This window comes from Haliotis cracherodii, unplaced genomic scaffold (assembly GCF_022045235.1).
Source record: "Haliotis cracherodii isolate W230 unplaced genomic scaffold, xgHalCrac1.p SCAF_7, whole genome shotgun sequence".
In the NCBI taxonomy this organism is placed as follows: Eukaryota; Metazoa; Mollusca; class Gastropoda; order Lepetellida; family Haliotidae; genus Haliotis; species Haliotis cracherodii.
This window is the reverse complement of record NW_027266330.1, coordinates 61,417,088-61,430,305: the sequence shown is the minus strand read 5'-3', so window position 1 is coordinate 61,430,305 and position 13,218 is coordinate 61,417,088. Positions and strand designations below refer to the sequence as shown.

The following is a 13,218-nucleotide window of genomic DNA, read 5'->3' as shown; positions in this document are numbered from 1 at the left end:
GTTGATCAGCAACAGCATCTGTATATAATTAGTCGATACCCATGGTTGTTAATCCAGACTTCTGGACATTTGTAGATCCCAGCAATTTCATTGGAACCGGTACCGTACGCGTCCGGATTAACAAGTTTGATTGTACACATTGACACATGTATCTTCTGTAATCAGGGGCCGCCTCCGCGGATAGAGCGTCTGCAATTGAATGATTATGAATCTTTCTATTATCTAACAGTACTTTGTATCTTTCCACTGCATATCTTGCTTCTATTATCTGACAACAACTGGTATGTTTCCAGTGTATATATTGTTCCTATTATCTAAAGGTACTTTGTACCTTTCCACTGTGCATATTGCTCCTATTTTCTAACAGTACCTTGTATCTTTCCACTGTATATATTATAAATGTAGTTACTGTGTAAGTGATACATTCGATTTTTACATGTGACTCAATTAATGTTTTGCTATGGGTGTACAAAATGTGAAGCCCATTTCCTGATATGGAATATTGCTAAAAGCGGCATAAAAATCACACACACTCTCACTCAATTATCTTCTGCTGCTGATGTGAGACAGACCCTTTTACTTTCTGCTGCTGATTAGAAATGGACCATATTGCCTTCTGCTGTTGAAGTGAAACAGACCTTATTATGCCTCAAAGTGAGATTGACCAATCAGACAGCAGAACTATACCCGTATACCGTCAGTAAAAATCCAAGATGGTTCTTACTGACCTAAAATCAGACTGAATACCGCCAGTAAAAATCCAAGATGGTTCTTACTTACCTATTATGAGACCAATGCCGCCAGTAACAGCCATTTTGGGGGTTTTTTAACACCCACCTCACATATATCACATGGAAATTCTGGTACAGAAATTCGTTTTTCGACACTGTTTTGTGTTTTAATATAATTAATTATGATGTGCAAAGACATTATTTTTAATGGAAACAACGTTTGTAACTTTATTTATTAAAAATTATGGAGAAATAAACCTCACAGCGGCTGTCACTGATTTACAAATAGCAGTGTCATAAGAACACAATATAGGATGACGTCACAAATAAGAAACGTGAAGCCATTGAGGTCACAGCAAAAGAATAGATCGCAGCCCGTCGTTAGGGAAAAGCGGACTGCTTTCAAGTTACATCGGCCCGCACATTTCTGATAACATGCATTTTTTTATGATAATTCTATCCATTTCAGTTATATTACTTGTTTAAACGTTCACATTTAGTGCATTATGTATTCGAGTGTTAACGCTTATGTTTACATTAAAACGTTGTATAGGTAACATATGTACTGGTCCTGTCATTTATACCGGTTGTAAGTGTCGAGTTTTACTTTTGATATGGCATATGTGATAAAGATACCAAATAGTGTAAACTTTTCAGCATAATAAGTTCGTTTGGGTGTCTTAGTTGCCGTAATTGGGGTAATATTAGACTAGCAGAAAAATATATTAGCTCGGCTAACGCCTCGCCCAATATTTTCTTTCAGCCTAATATGACATCGTATACGACACCGTATAAGTAGACACCATAACGATTAACTTTAGCGTCTGCTGCTGATGTGAAACGGACACTTATACCTTCTGCTGTTGATGTGAAACAGATCCCATTACCTTCTACTGCTGATATGTATGTGTGTGTGTGTGTGTGTGTGTGTGTGTGTGTGTGTGTGTGTGTGTGTGTGTGTGTGTGTGTGTGTGTGTGTGTGTGTGTGCGCGTGTGTGTGTGTGTGTGCTTGTACTAGTCCGAACGAATGGCGATATTATAATGCTAGCCCACTGAGATACCTTCTCCGACACAGTATACCGACTCTAGTCGACCAGTCCTTGTTTTAGCCCCTTAATGCCGACCGCAAGCCAGAGTAACAACAAGCACCATCTTTTAACGTCTCTTGGTGTGACGCGGCCAGGGATCGAACCCGAATGCCCGCCAATATGTTGCACGTGTTGTAACAGGCGTTTTGAGGAAGCATGACATTGCTGTACTGCCATGGCAGGCTGTTTCTCCAGACTCCTCCCTCGTAGAACATACCTGAGAGGAGAGGAAACGACGCCTACGACAGGACCAAAGCTAATGTTTGGTTGACTTTTGGAACAGCATCCCCCAGGCTGTATTTAGTCATTTTGGTGTCTTCAAAGCGCTAACGCGGCCTTGCCTGTATCCAAAATGGTGGTCACATCAATTGACGTTGTCAGATGAGTTGTTAGACCACCTCTCTTTTAGGGCATGTCAGTCTCTCTCAACAGTGTTACCAGGTGTTTGGGAAAAGTTCCAATCACAAACACATGCAAAGGCAAGTCAACTGATTACCTGCCAAATTCACTGGAATATGGTACAAGTCAAAATAAGCGATTGCATCGGCAATAAACAATATACTCTACATTTCTACCATCGCACCTTTTGAAAGCTTTACTAAGGTCTTGAATGTTGTAACATTGATCAACCAACTTTTATTTATTATTCTGATGAACATGATCGATTCGTATGTCTAATCGTTCTTTCCGATCCAGTGACCAACGTTGCTTAACATCGCCGAATTGCTCGGTACGCAGGACCTCTTATGGACAATAAAGAGATTATTTCATGCATATCTGTATCCTACTGATTTCACTTAACTGCTGCTAGATTTCTAGAGGCGACACACACACACACACACACACACACACACACACACACACACACACACACACACACACACACACACACACACACACACACACACACACGCACTGATTGGTTAGTGTGATTGTCTGGGAACGTTTACCGCATACCGTTTTAAACTGGTCATATCGCATGCTATCTATATATATGTTTATCATTTATATACGTTCATGGGTAAATGCGTCACACACACCCGACCCATTGTACACCGTATAGCTGGCCTGGATAACACAACTTACTTCCTTGTCCCCGGAAGGAGGAAGTAAATAGCTATCGCAGTTACCCACAGCACTTTCAACACGTTACATATGTCCCATGTATGTAGACATTAAGACTTGCTGTTATGATGGAAAAACAAATGATTTCATTCTTTCTGGTTATAGTGCTTCACTCTGCATTACGGATAACTCACGTGAAAGGTATGTGCTCACCGTTTCCACTCCAGCTACTGTGAAGTATCGCAAACAATAGTCTGAACAATATATACCCTACCTGTGCAATTTCGGGTCAAACAGTGATACTACAAGGTTTGCCCTCCTCTGCTGTCAGGAATGATATCTTTCAATTGACCTGTACCTTCCCCAGTGGTGTCTCCTTACCAAGTGCATTGTGCTTCCTTAGAGTAACACGGGTGTCTGAACTAGATTAACGCATATCGTTGTAAGCTGGTCATATCGCGTGTCAGACTAACTGTATATATCACAATGTGAATACATTCGTGGGTGATTGTGCAATATACACCCGACCCGTTGTACAAGACATAGCTGACCTACATCTCAACCGCATTTCTTTGTCACTTGAAGGGGCACCATACCCGTGCTCGTGGGTTTCACCGAAGTTGTAAACGTCTGTGACCTGCATCACTTCGGGCTTTCCTCCCACATTAAGCTGACACGCCGCGATATAACTGGAATCCTGTTAAAAGCGGCGTTAAATCCAACTCACTCACTCACTTGAAGGGGCACGTAAATAGCTGTCGCAGTGAACAGCGTTACTAACACCACTTTCAACACGTGATAAAAGTCACATACCTGTAGCCACTAGTTCACTGTTATAATGAGACTATGTATGATTTCATTCCTTCTGATTATAGTGTTGTATTCGGCATTATGGATACCCCACTCGAAAGGTATGTGCTCATAGTTACACGTCTCGCTGCAATACAGGCTTTCATAAAAGGACCACGAACCATGACCTGAACAATTTAAAGCTCTATCTGTGCAATTTCAGGTCAGACATTGAGGCTACAAGATTCGTCCTCCTCTGCTGTCAGGAATGAGACCTTTCAGTTTACCTGTACCGTCACTGGTAGTGGCTCCTTACAAGGGGGATTGTCCTTCCAAAGAGGAACAGGAATATCAGTAAACGCCCCGTGTATTGTCAATGCTGGTACATGCAGAGAGTTCAGCACTCTTTCTGGGTACACCTGTGAGTGTGTGAGTGGACAGACGCGGGTATTCTACTTGAATATCACATCAGTCAGTACAGATGATGAGGGTACCTGGAGGTGTCAGTACAGCGATGTCAACAGTAACACCATAAACCTGGATGTACTATGTAAGTATATCAAACGTATGAACAAAAAACAACAACGGTTGTCTGTAGTAATGACACGAAAATGAGTAAAGCTAGATGTAGTGACTATATACAGACAAATACGGGAATGCTGAAAGCACTCAATCTGGGATTCGTATTGTAGAAAACAGGAACCATGTATATTATCATGTTCCAACAATTTGTTGAATTAATCGTGTATTTTTAATCATAACGTGTTTTAAAATGACAAAACAATTATCTTGAATGATACATTATGTTTTAATACAAGCACCTTTAAACAGTACCCAATATTCAGACTGCATTCAGTTGAACGTGTCCTTCCACGTTTAGCACTTTGATTGAAGGCATTCAACTTAAATATTTGTTTGCTAGCGTCACCACAACAGGGCTTCACAATCTCAAACAAATTGTCGGAGATGTGGACAGGATACGCTTTCATTTCTACGACCACCTTGTATCATCACTATATTGACAGGGTTGTTTTATTCATCAGATTTTCACAAGTCTACAAATGAACAGTAGCTCGTTAATGGCAAGAAATTCGTGATCTGGGTTTTCTATATGTATGTTATTTGTATATTTGTCATCTGCTACATACACATGCAATCATATACGTTCAGTGTTTCATTCCATACCACGATTCTTTATTGTTAAAACATAGATGGGCCAGGTATTACCTCAGTTCCCACATTCAAACAAGTAATAGAGAACGCCAGTCCTGGTATAGACTGCAGCAGGAACATCACGTCCGGCAACCCCTCTACAACAAGCTACAAGTGGACAGGTCCAGGAGGGTACACCAAGGATGGGGCTGTACTAGACAGGCTTGTCAACAGGAACCAGGGAGGGATGTACACCTGTACCGCCACCAACACTGCTGGACTGTCGGACACTGCTCAAGTCAATGTAACCGTTCAGTGTAAGCATACTTTTACTCACGTACGACCGCGTTCCTTCAAGCACTATTGTGATCCCGACATGGGACGACTGGTAGCTGATGTAAAGGTAAATTTGCGATGATTCAAGAGTGTCTGTTATGTATGAATTTTGGGTTTCTGTTTTGGTTGGTGTTTTCATACACCAGAGACGATTATCTCAAGGACATTGATGTTAGCAGTGTCTGTAACTACTTTTCAATGTAACTGTTCAAAACACCCTACGAGATGCCCAGTAGTCTCAGGCGCCGAAAGTCGCTATGCAGGGATGAGTTCCTTAGTTTTGCGATGATCCATTGATTGCGTATTAAAATCCCAGACACTTCGAAAATCTCTGATTATGGTTTCCACCACAGTATCAAACGTCATAATCTTTATTTTCCAGAGTGTTGAGATGCTATTGGGGGTTTGTTTTTGTTTAGGTAAAGTTGAGTAGTTAGTTGTCATTATTCTGTACAGTTTTCTTTAGATACACCAAACTCTTGGTAAGTGCCATATGTCTGAAATCACTAATAACATAAATCAAGTGACATGGGTACTGATGTCCATGTCTTGATACCTGTTTTATATCCTCAGTTGAATAAATGTTTCAGTATATAGTTAAAAGTTTTAGTTTATTACATTTTAAAGATCAGGATTTAAAATTCCTACTGATGTATATAGTGTATAGTTAAATATATTGTTTGACATATATAGGCTACATCACAATGAGCTTATACATGTATAGCTCTAACAACGAACTTTTCTATGAGAATTGTGTGGGTGACCGGTGGGGCGGGACATGCTTTATCGGTGTTTGCCTCTTTCGCCGAATTGAATACGTTTCGGCTGATAATCGATACAGATTATTCTCTGGTATTGGCGTTTCATATTCCAATAATGTGAAATCTATTGCCTCCAGACGCCCCATCAATAACCGCCGTACCTACTAACAAGAACGTGACAGAGAAGGCTGGTCCTGACATAGATTGTAGCAGTAACACAACACCCGGTAACCCCTCAACAACACGCTACAGGTGGACAGGTCCAGGAGGGTACAGCAAGGATGGGGCTGTACTAGACAGGCTTGTCAACAGGAACCAGGGAGGGATGTACACCTGTACTGCCACCAACACTGCAGGACTGTCAGACACAGCCCAGGTCAACATCGATATTCACTGTAAGTACCACAGTTACTCACAATACATTAGAATGTCATCTTGAATACATTTAGTAACGCGACAACTTTCATTGAAAATGTGCTATGCTTTTACAGTGTTAAGCATCACAGGAAAATATTACATGACAGTCGATACTTTGATGGAATTAGCCTCTGTTCTTTGTCAGTAGTCAGGGGCCTAGTTGTTACAGCGTTCACTCGCCAAACTAAACACCTGTTTAAGTTTAGTTCTCGCGGTTAGTCAAACTGGAGCTGGGAGATTCTTAGAATGATAAACATCATACATTTTGAGCTCGTAGATTCATGCTTGATCTACCAATCTACCCACGCCGAGTTCCCATTTAATGCAGCTGTGGCCCTATTGCAACAGGCACATGGAACATATTTCTCCTATTGCCATTAAGGCAGCGTTCCCGTACAGAGATCAATGCTTACACATGCTTACCCTTTTCGCGAACACCTGGTGTTATCACTGATTTTCAGTAATCCATTCATGTAATTTTCACCACTATTTTGCCTTACACGCCCAATGAAAGCTGTTTCGGCGGATAATCGAGGCCGATTCTTCTCCGGCGTTGATGTTTTATACTTTAAGAACAAACTAATCCCTATCGCTACCTACACAGATGCTCCAGCAATAGCCTATCTGCCTCCTTATAACAACTTGATAGAGAACGCCAGTCCTTACATTGACTGCAGCAGTAACATCTCATCCGGCAATCCCTCAACAACACGCTATAGGTGGACAGGTCCAGAAGGGTACAGCAAGGATGGGGCTGTACTAGACAGGCTTGTCAACAGGAACCAGGGAGGGATGTACACCTGTACTGCCACCAACACTGCAGGACTGTCTGACACAGCCCAGGTCAAAATCAATGTACAATGTGAGTAATTACTACGTTGCAATATCTGTAGTCCACATTGTCTGAACAGGACTATAATGTATACGTTAGAGTCCAGTTCAAAATATCCATATTCAAGTGTAGTGTAAGTATATAGCCACAAAGCTATTTACATTGTCATTTTGTATTTGAAGTGACACTCGAAAAGAGACACAACTCCTTGCATGTCCATGCCAGTGAAAATCCGTAGAATTTCACTGAACAACTATCATAAAGATGAACAAGAGATTAGAAAAAATAATTCTTGATATGATGGAATTATCAAAGACAATATATTCAAACAATAAATTCTTCCATTTTCCTGTAATTATAAACATAGATCTCTTACATTTTAACAGATCGTCCGAAACGAGATATGCAGAAGGATTTTAGTCCAACAATAATTCGACAAATCAACGACACAGCTGCGATGATGGCTACGGCTGCAGCCAACCCGTTGCCACATTTCACCTGGTGGAGATATGATAGCGGGCACCTGGATAATATAGACGACGCCACTGACTACACTGTATTCAGCTCAGACTTACAGACAGTCCTTATTGTCAGGATTGTACACTCCAGGGACTACGGGACATATGCACTGAGGATGAATAACTCCTTTGGGGAAAGTATACTGCTGTACAGACTTTCACCAGCAAGTGAGTTTTATGTAGTATTAATTCTTTTCATGTCTACTTTCTGAGCAGGAAAAGGAAAAAATTGTCATGTGGCATATATGCATGTCATAGAAAAATATTACCTATTGTCTGTGTTACTTAAGAGTGAGTGAGTGAATATGGTTTCACGCAACTTGAAGCAATATTTTGGATATATGGCCGCATAGGACATCAGAATTGGACTTCACTCTAGTACTCATGTGGCAATCGACACAGGGTCTTGAGAGTGACAAGCGAATGCTTCAGTTACAAGACTACACCTCACTTCCGTGTTTGTGTACTACACACACATGAATTTGGTTGTGCTGTGTATCAGCCTTTGGCTACGGCCTATATGAACCAGTATGTGTCTATTTTTGGAATTGTGTATGCACATGTCACCCCACTGTTCCAGGCACTGCTACTGATCAGTCACAACCAGATCGACTCGGACAAGGGATTGGAATTGGAGTTGGAGTTTTGCTGCCTGTGGTACTTGTCTTAGTTGTTATCATTGTTTTGATGTGGCGACGAAACCATGAACACATTGACACTGTTAACAAAGGTAATTATGTGACTTGTATAGCCATATGTGTTTAGTTAAGCAGAAGCGTACGTACCTTACAGTAGTTACAGTAAATGCTTCAACTGGTTACATGATAAGTGGTAAAGGTAGAAAGTCAATAAAGCATTAAAACCCTTTCCATATCATATAGAAATATCTGCATACAGCAGAGTCGATTGTACGATTCCGACTATATTATGACCATGTGTGTATGAATCACCATCAAATAGTGATGATACCAGGTGTATGCAAAAAGGTGAGCACATCCTGATCGAGTGTAGGCTCTGCGTAACACGTGGACAATGCAGGGCAGTATAATGTTTACCCAACTGTTTGTTTTGCGAGGTACATTTAATCAAGATGTTGTACTGTTGACGTGCATGTGCGCAAAGTATATTCTATTGTGACGTTTCTAGGCCGCGTGTGACTTTGATTTTCCATCCGTTTAGTGATATGTGATGACTTGGAACCCATGCTGCTCTATTTAAACAAACACAGTTTTATGTAAATGTTATAAACACATATTTAGGATTACATGCATTAATGATTGGACTTAATGCTCCACTTACAGATCAAACAGAAAGCATTGAAATACAGTCACAAGGGTAAGATTCACAATATATCTTTAAGGTAATTTATCAAACAAGTAGAAAGGGTCAACGGCGTAAAATGTAAAAATAATGGTGAACATGTTTATTAATGAGTGAGCGAGTGAGTGCTTTTACGCTGCTTTTAGCAATATTCCACCAATATGGGCTTCAAACATTGTACCCATGTCGGGAATCGAACCCGTGTCCTCGGCGTGACGAGCGAACCTTGTTTATTTATGACTGATCACTGAAAATCAGTGATGACACCAGGTGTTCCCGAAAGGAAACAAGCTGTGTCAAACATCAGAAGCTACGTCATGTCATCAAATATATGGACGTGCAACATTCTCACACAATTGGACAAACTCAAACTCGCTTTTCAGTAGATGAGCAGAACACTTTTAACGATCACTAATATCATTTTCCTTAAATATTTCCAGATGAGATTTTATATTTTGGTGAAACGTTGTCTTTGTGTGGTATTGAACCATATTGCCGATGTGACTGTTAACATTAATTCACTTACTCACTGTATTGAACTACGGGTTATTTTGACGTTACATTTTTTGGTTTGTTCCAGATACGGAATATCCAACCAAGGTAACTTCATCAGTGTCCATCATAAAACTATTAACACTATACACTAGTAGTTAGATTATTAGTCTGTCATCTCATTATACACATATACTCCTCCAGATTACACACAAGTATACTTTAAGTTAACACTGTAGCCAGCAATTTAACTATATTTGAGGTTTTAAAATGGACATCAATAGTCATGAAAACTAAATGTGTTCCAGAAGATATTAGTGATCACACAAAGTTCTATCTTTCGAGTAATTTCCATGAAGACATTACGGGACATTAGTATAATATATATTACCCCGCATGGTCATAATGTTATTCTATCTTTCGAGTAATTTCCATGAAGACATTACGGGACATTAGAATAATATATATTACCCCGCATGGTCATAATGTTATTCGATCTTTTGAGTAATTTCCATGAAGACATTACGGGACATTAGTATAATATATATTACCCCGTATGGTCATAATGTTATTCTATCTTTCGAGTAATTTTACGATAATATTAATTTACTGATGAATTCAATTAATGTATTTGAAGATGGAGCCTATGCAAGCCTTGATGACGATGCCCCTCGGAATAACGAATATGAGAAACTCGACATGGCAAGCACCAATAAAGGTTGTTAGTTTAACTTGTTCATGTTGACATATTTCTTGAGGTGCTGTGATGGTATAGGAAAGAGGTACTTGTGTGTTTAACGCCTCCCTCAGCAATGTTCGAGCTATATGACGACAGCCTGTAAATATTCGAAGCTGGACCAGACACTCCAGTTAGTGATATTACGAACAACGCTAAACGCCATCAACCAAACTTTGAAAATTCATGGTTTTTGTATGCACTGTATTGTTTTCTCTATACAAAAAGCAAATCTTTTATTTTTTTAAATCGTAGTGGGTGGCTAGTTTGTTTGACTGTTGTTAAATATCGCCATAATGTATGCCTAGTCTTATTTTCAATGATTGGGAAGACCCATGAAGAGTCCGGGGTAGAATAGGTCTTGAGCAACCAATACTTGCCGTAAAAGGCGACTATGCTTGTCGTAAAAGGCGACTAACGGGATCGGGTGGTCAGGCTCGCTGACTTGATTGACACATGTCATCGATCCCAATTTCGTAGATCGATGCTCATGTCAATCACTGGGTTGTCTGGTCCAGACTCGATCATTTTACAGACCGCCGCCATATAGCTGGAATATTGCGGAGTGCGGCGTTAAACAACAAACAAACAAAACAAACAAACAATGATTGGGAAAGCCTCGTTTTTCATTATGCTAAACGTAGCTTGACAAAAACCTAGTATTGATTACCTTTTTTGTAGAATCTTCAGAGCCGATTGATGTGGTTGAAAAGGAATCTGTCTACCAAAACCAAGGGGCCGGTGGAGTTTGCAAAGGTAATAAGGGACAATAATATGTGTCTCCTACTTTAGCTGACCAAGATTAATACTACTAGTTTTGTTCATAAATGTAAAAGCGTGGCGAAGAGAAATATTTCTTGTCAAACCATCCTGGTGAGTGAGATGAGTTTAAGGTCATGATCAACACTATTGCACTCATATAGTAACTTACCTTGTCACAGTTTAACATGGACATCCCACTCAGACACAGTATTCTCAATCCGAGCCGACAACTCTTTGTTTTGTCCCCTGAATGCTGAACGCCAGACAGCACAACAGCAGGTACCATCTTTTAACGTCTTTTGGTATGACACGTCCTTGGATCGAAAACTCTCCCAAGGCAGCCGCTCTATCCACTATACCTTGGATGGTTGGTTGGTTGCCGCACTCAGCAATATTCCAGCTATATGACGGCGGTCTGTAACTAATCGAGTCTGGACCAGACAATCAAGTGAGCATCGATCCACGTAATTGGGATCGATGACATGCATCAACCAAGTCAGCGAGCCTGACCACCCGATCCCGTTAGACAAGCATATTCGCTTTTTAGGGGAAGAATGGGTTGCCGAAGACCTATTCTTCCCCAGAATCTCCAACTTGCAACCAATCCTGACATCCAAGACCATATTGAGGGCGATGTATATTTACATCCCCAACTGTCCATCTGTTTCAGATTATGAAGGTGGAAAAAATACAGCGGAGCAAGAGTGACTACAAAGTTCCATGCTACATGTGTAACGATCAATGTGTGAATACCAAGTTCCAAGCAGCATATATTGCACTCAGGGTGTGTCTTCCCAGTTCCAAGCTACATATGTATCGACCCGGGTGTGAATAACAATTTCAAATATATATATGACAATCAGTGTCTGAATACCAAGTTTCAAGCTATGTATCACGGTGTATGTGAGAAGTGATACATGCGATCTCTATATGTGTACATGTGACACAAAATTAAACACACGCGTTTGATTTCCCATATTGGTACAATGTGTTAAGCCCATTTCATGATGTTGTGGAATATTGGTAAAAGCCGCATAAACCACACTCACTCTATTACCTTCTGCTCTTGATGTGAAACAGACCTTATTACGCCTCAAAATGAGATTGACCAATCAGAGATCAGAACTAATAACCCCATAAATCCAAGATGGTTCTTACTGACCTTATATGTGACCGTATACCGTCAGTAACAGCCATTGTGAATTTTCACATACCCACCTCACATATATCACATAGAAATTTGTTATTCAACACTGTTTTGTCTTTTAATGTCATTAATTGTGATGTGCAAAGACATTATTTTTTAAAGAAACCACGTTCGTGACTTTGTTAAAAAGAATTATGGAGAAGAATTATGGAGAAAAAAAGCGGAGATCACTGATTTAGAAATAGCCACGTCATAGAACATAAAATAGATTACGTCACAAACAAGAAACGTGACGCCAATGACATCATACATCAATATAATAGATATCAGCCCGTCGTTAGGAAATAGCAGCTGTTCTCAAGTGCCAGAGGCCTTCAGATTTCTGAGAGCATGCGGGCATTTTTATGATAATTCTATCCATTTCAATTATATTACATGTTTAAACGTTCGCATTAAGTGTATTATATATTCCATTGTCAACGTATGTGTTTACATTAAAACGTTGTGTCGGAAACATTTATACTGGTCCTGTCATTTGTTTTCAGTTTTCAGTTTGACATGACATGTGCGATAAATATACCAAATAGTGTAAACTTTTCAGCATAATAAATGGTGTCTTTACTTGCCATGTACGCTGTCATAATACCTTAGCAGAAAAATGTTGGGCGTTGCGTGTGTCGAGCCCAATATTTTTCTTCTAACTTTAAGCGGCACCATAACTAATAATATTACTGTTTGCTGATGATGTGAAACAGACCCTAATACTTTCTGAGGTGAGATGAGGTAAAATAGGGTTTAACGTTGCGTTCAAGAGAATTGCAGGAATATAGCCGTGTGTCTGCGTGTGTGTGTATGTGTGTGCGTGTATGTGTGTGTGTGTCTGCGTGTGCGTGTGTGTGTGTGTGTGTGTGTGTGTGTGTGTGTGTGTGTGTGTGTGTGTGTTTGGCTGCCTGTGCTAATCCGGACTAATGCCGATTTTATAGTGATAGCCGACTGAGATATCATGCCGAAGGTTAACATTAATACCCCACAGTATAATGACTCCGAGTCGACCTGTCCTTGCTTTAGCCTC

At 40.2% G+C, this 13,218-nt stretch overlaps 1 protein-coding gene across 1 annotated transcript; it reads left to right on the top strand.

Annotated features, from left to right (window-relative positions):
• The first annotated feature begins 3,012 nt into the window (after positions 1 to 3,012).
• On the top strand, positions 3,013 to 11,707 carry LOC139448494 (B-cell receptor CD22-like). The gene is made up of 12 exons (XM_071230040.1): positions 3,013 to 3,085; positions 3,897 to 4,223; positions 4,885 to 5,142; positions 6,060 to 6,317; positions 6,944 to 7,201; positions 7,558 to 7,857; positions 8,270 to 8,419; positions 8,991 to 9,024; positions 9,590 to 9,609; positions 10,139 to 10,219; positions 10,919 to 10,993; positions 11,670 to 11,707. The coding sequence occupies exons 1-12, from the start codon at positions 3,013 to 3,015 to the stop codon at positions 11,705 to 11,707; spliced, it is 1,872 nt and encodes a 623-aa protein (XP_071086141.1).
• Positions 11,708 to 13,218: the final 1,511 nt, after the last annotated feature.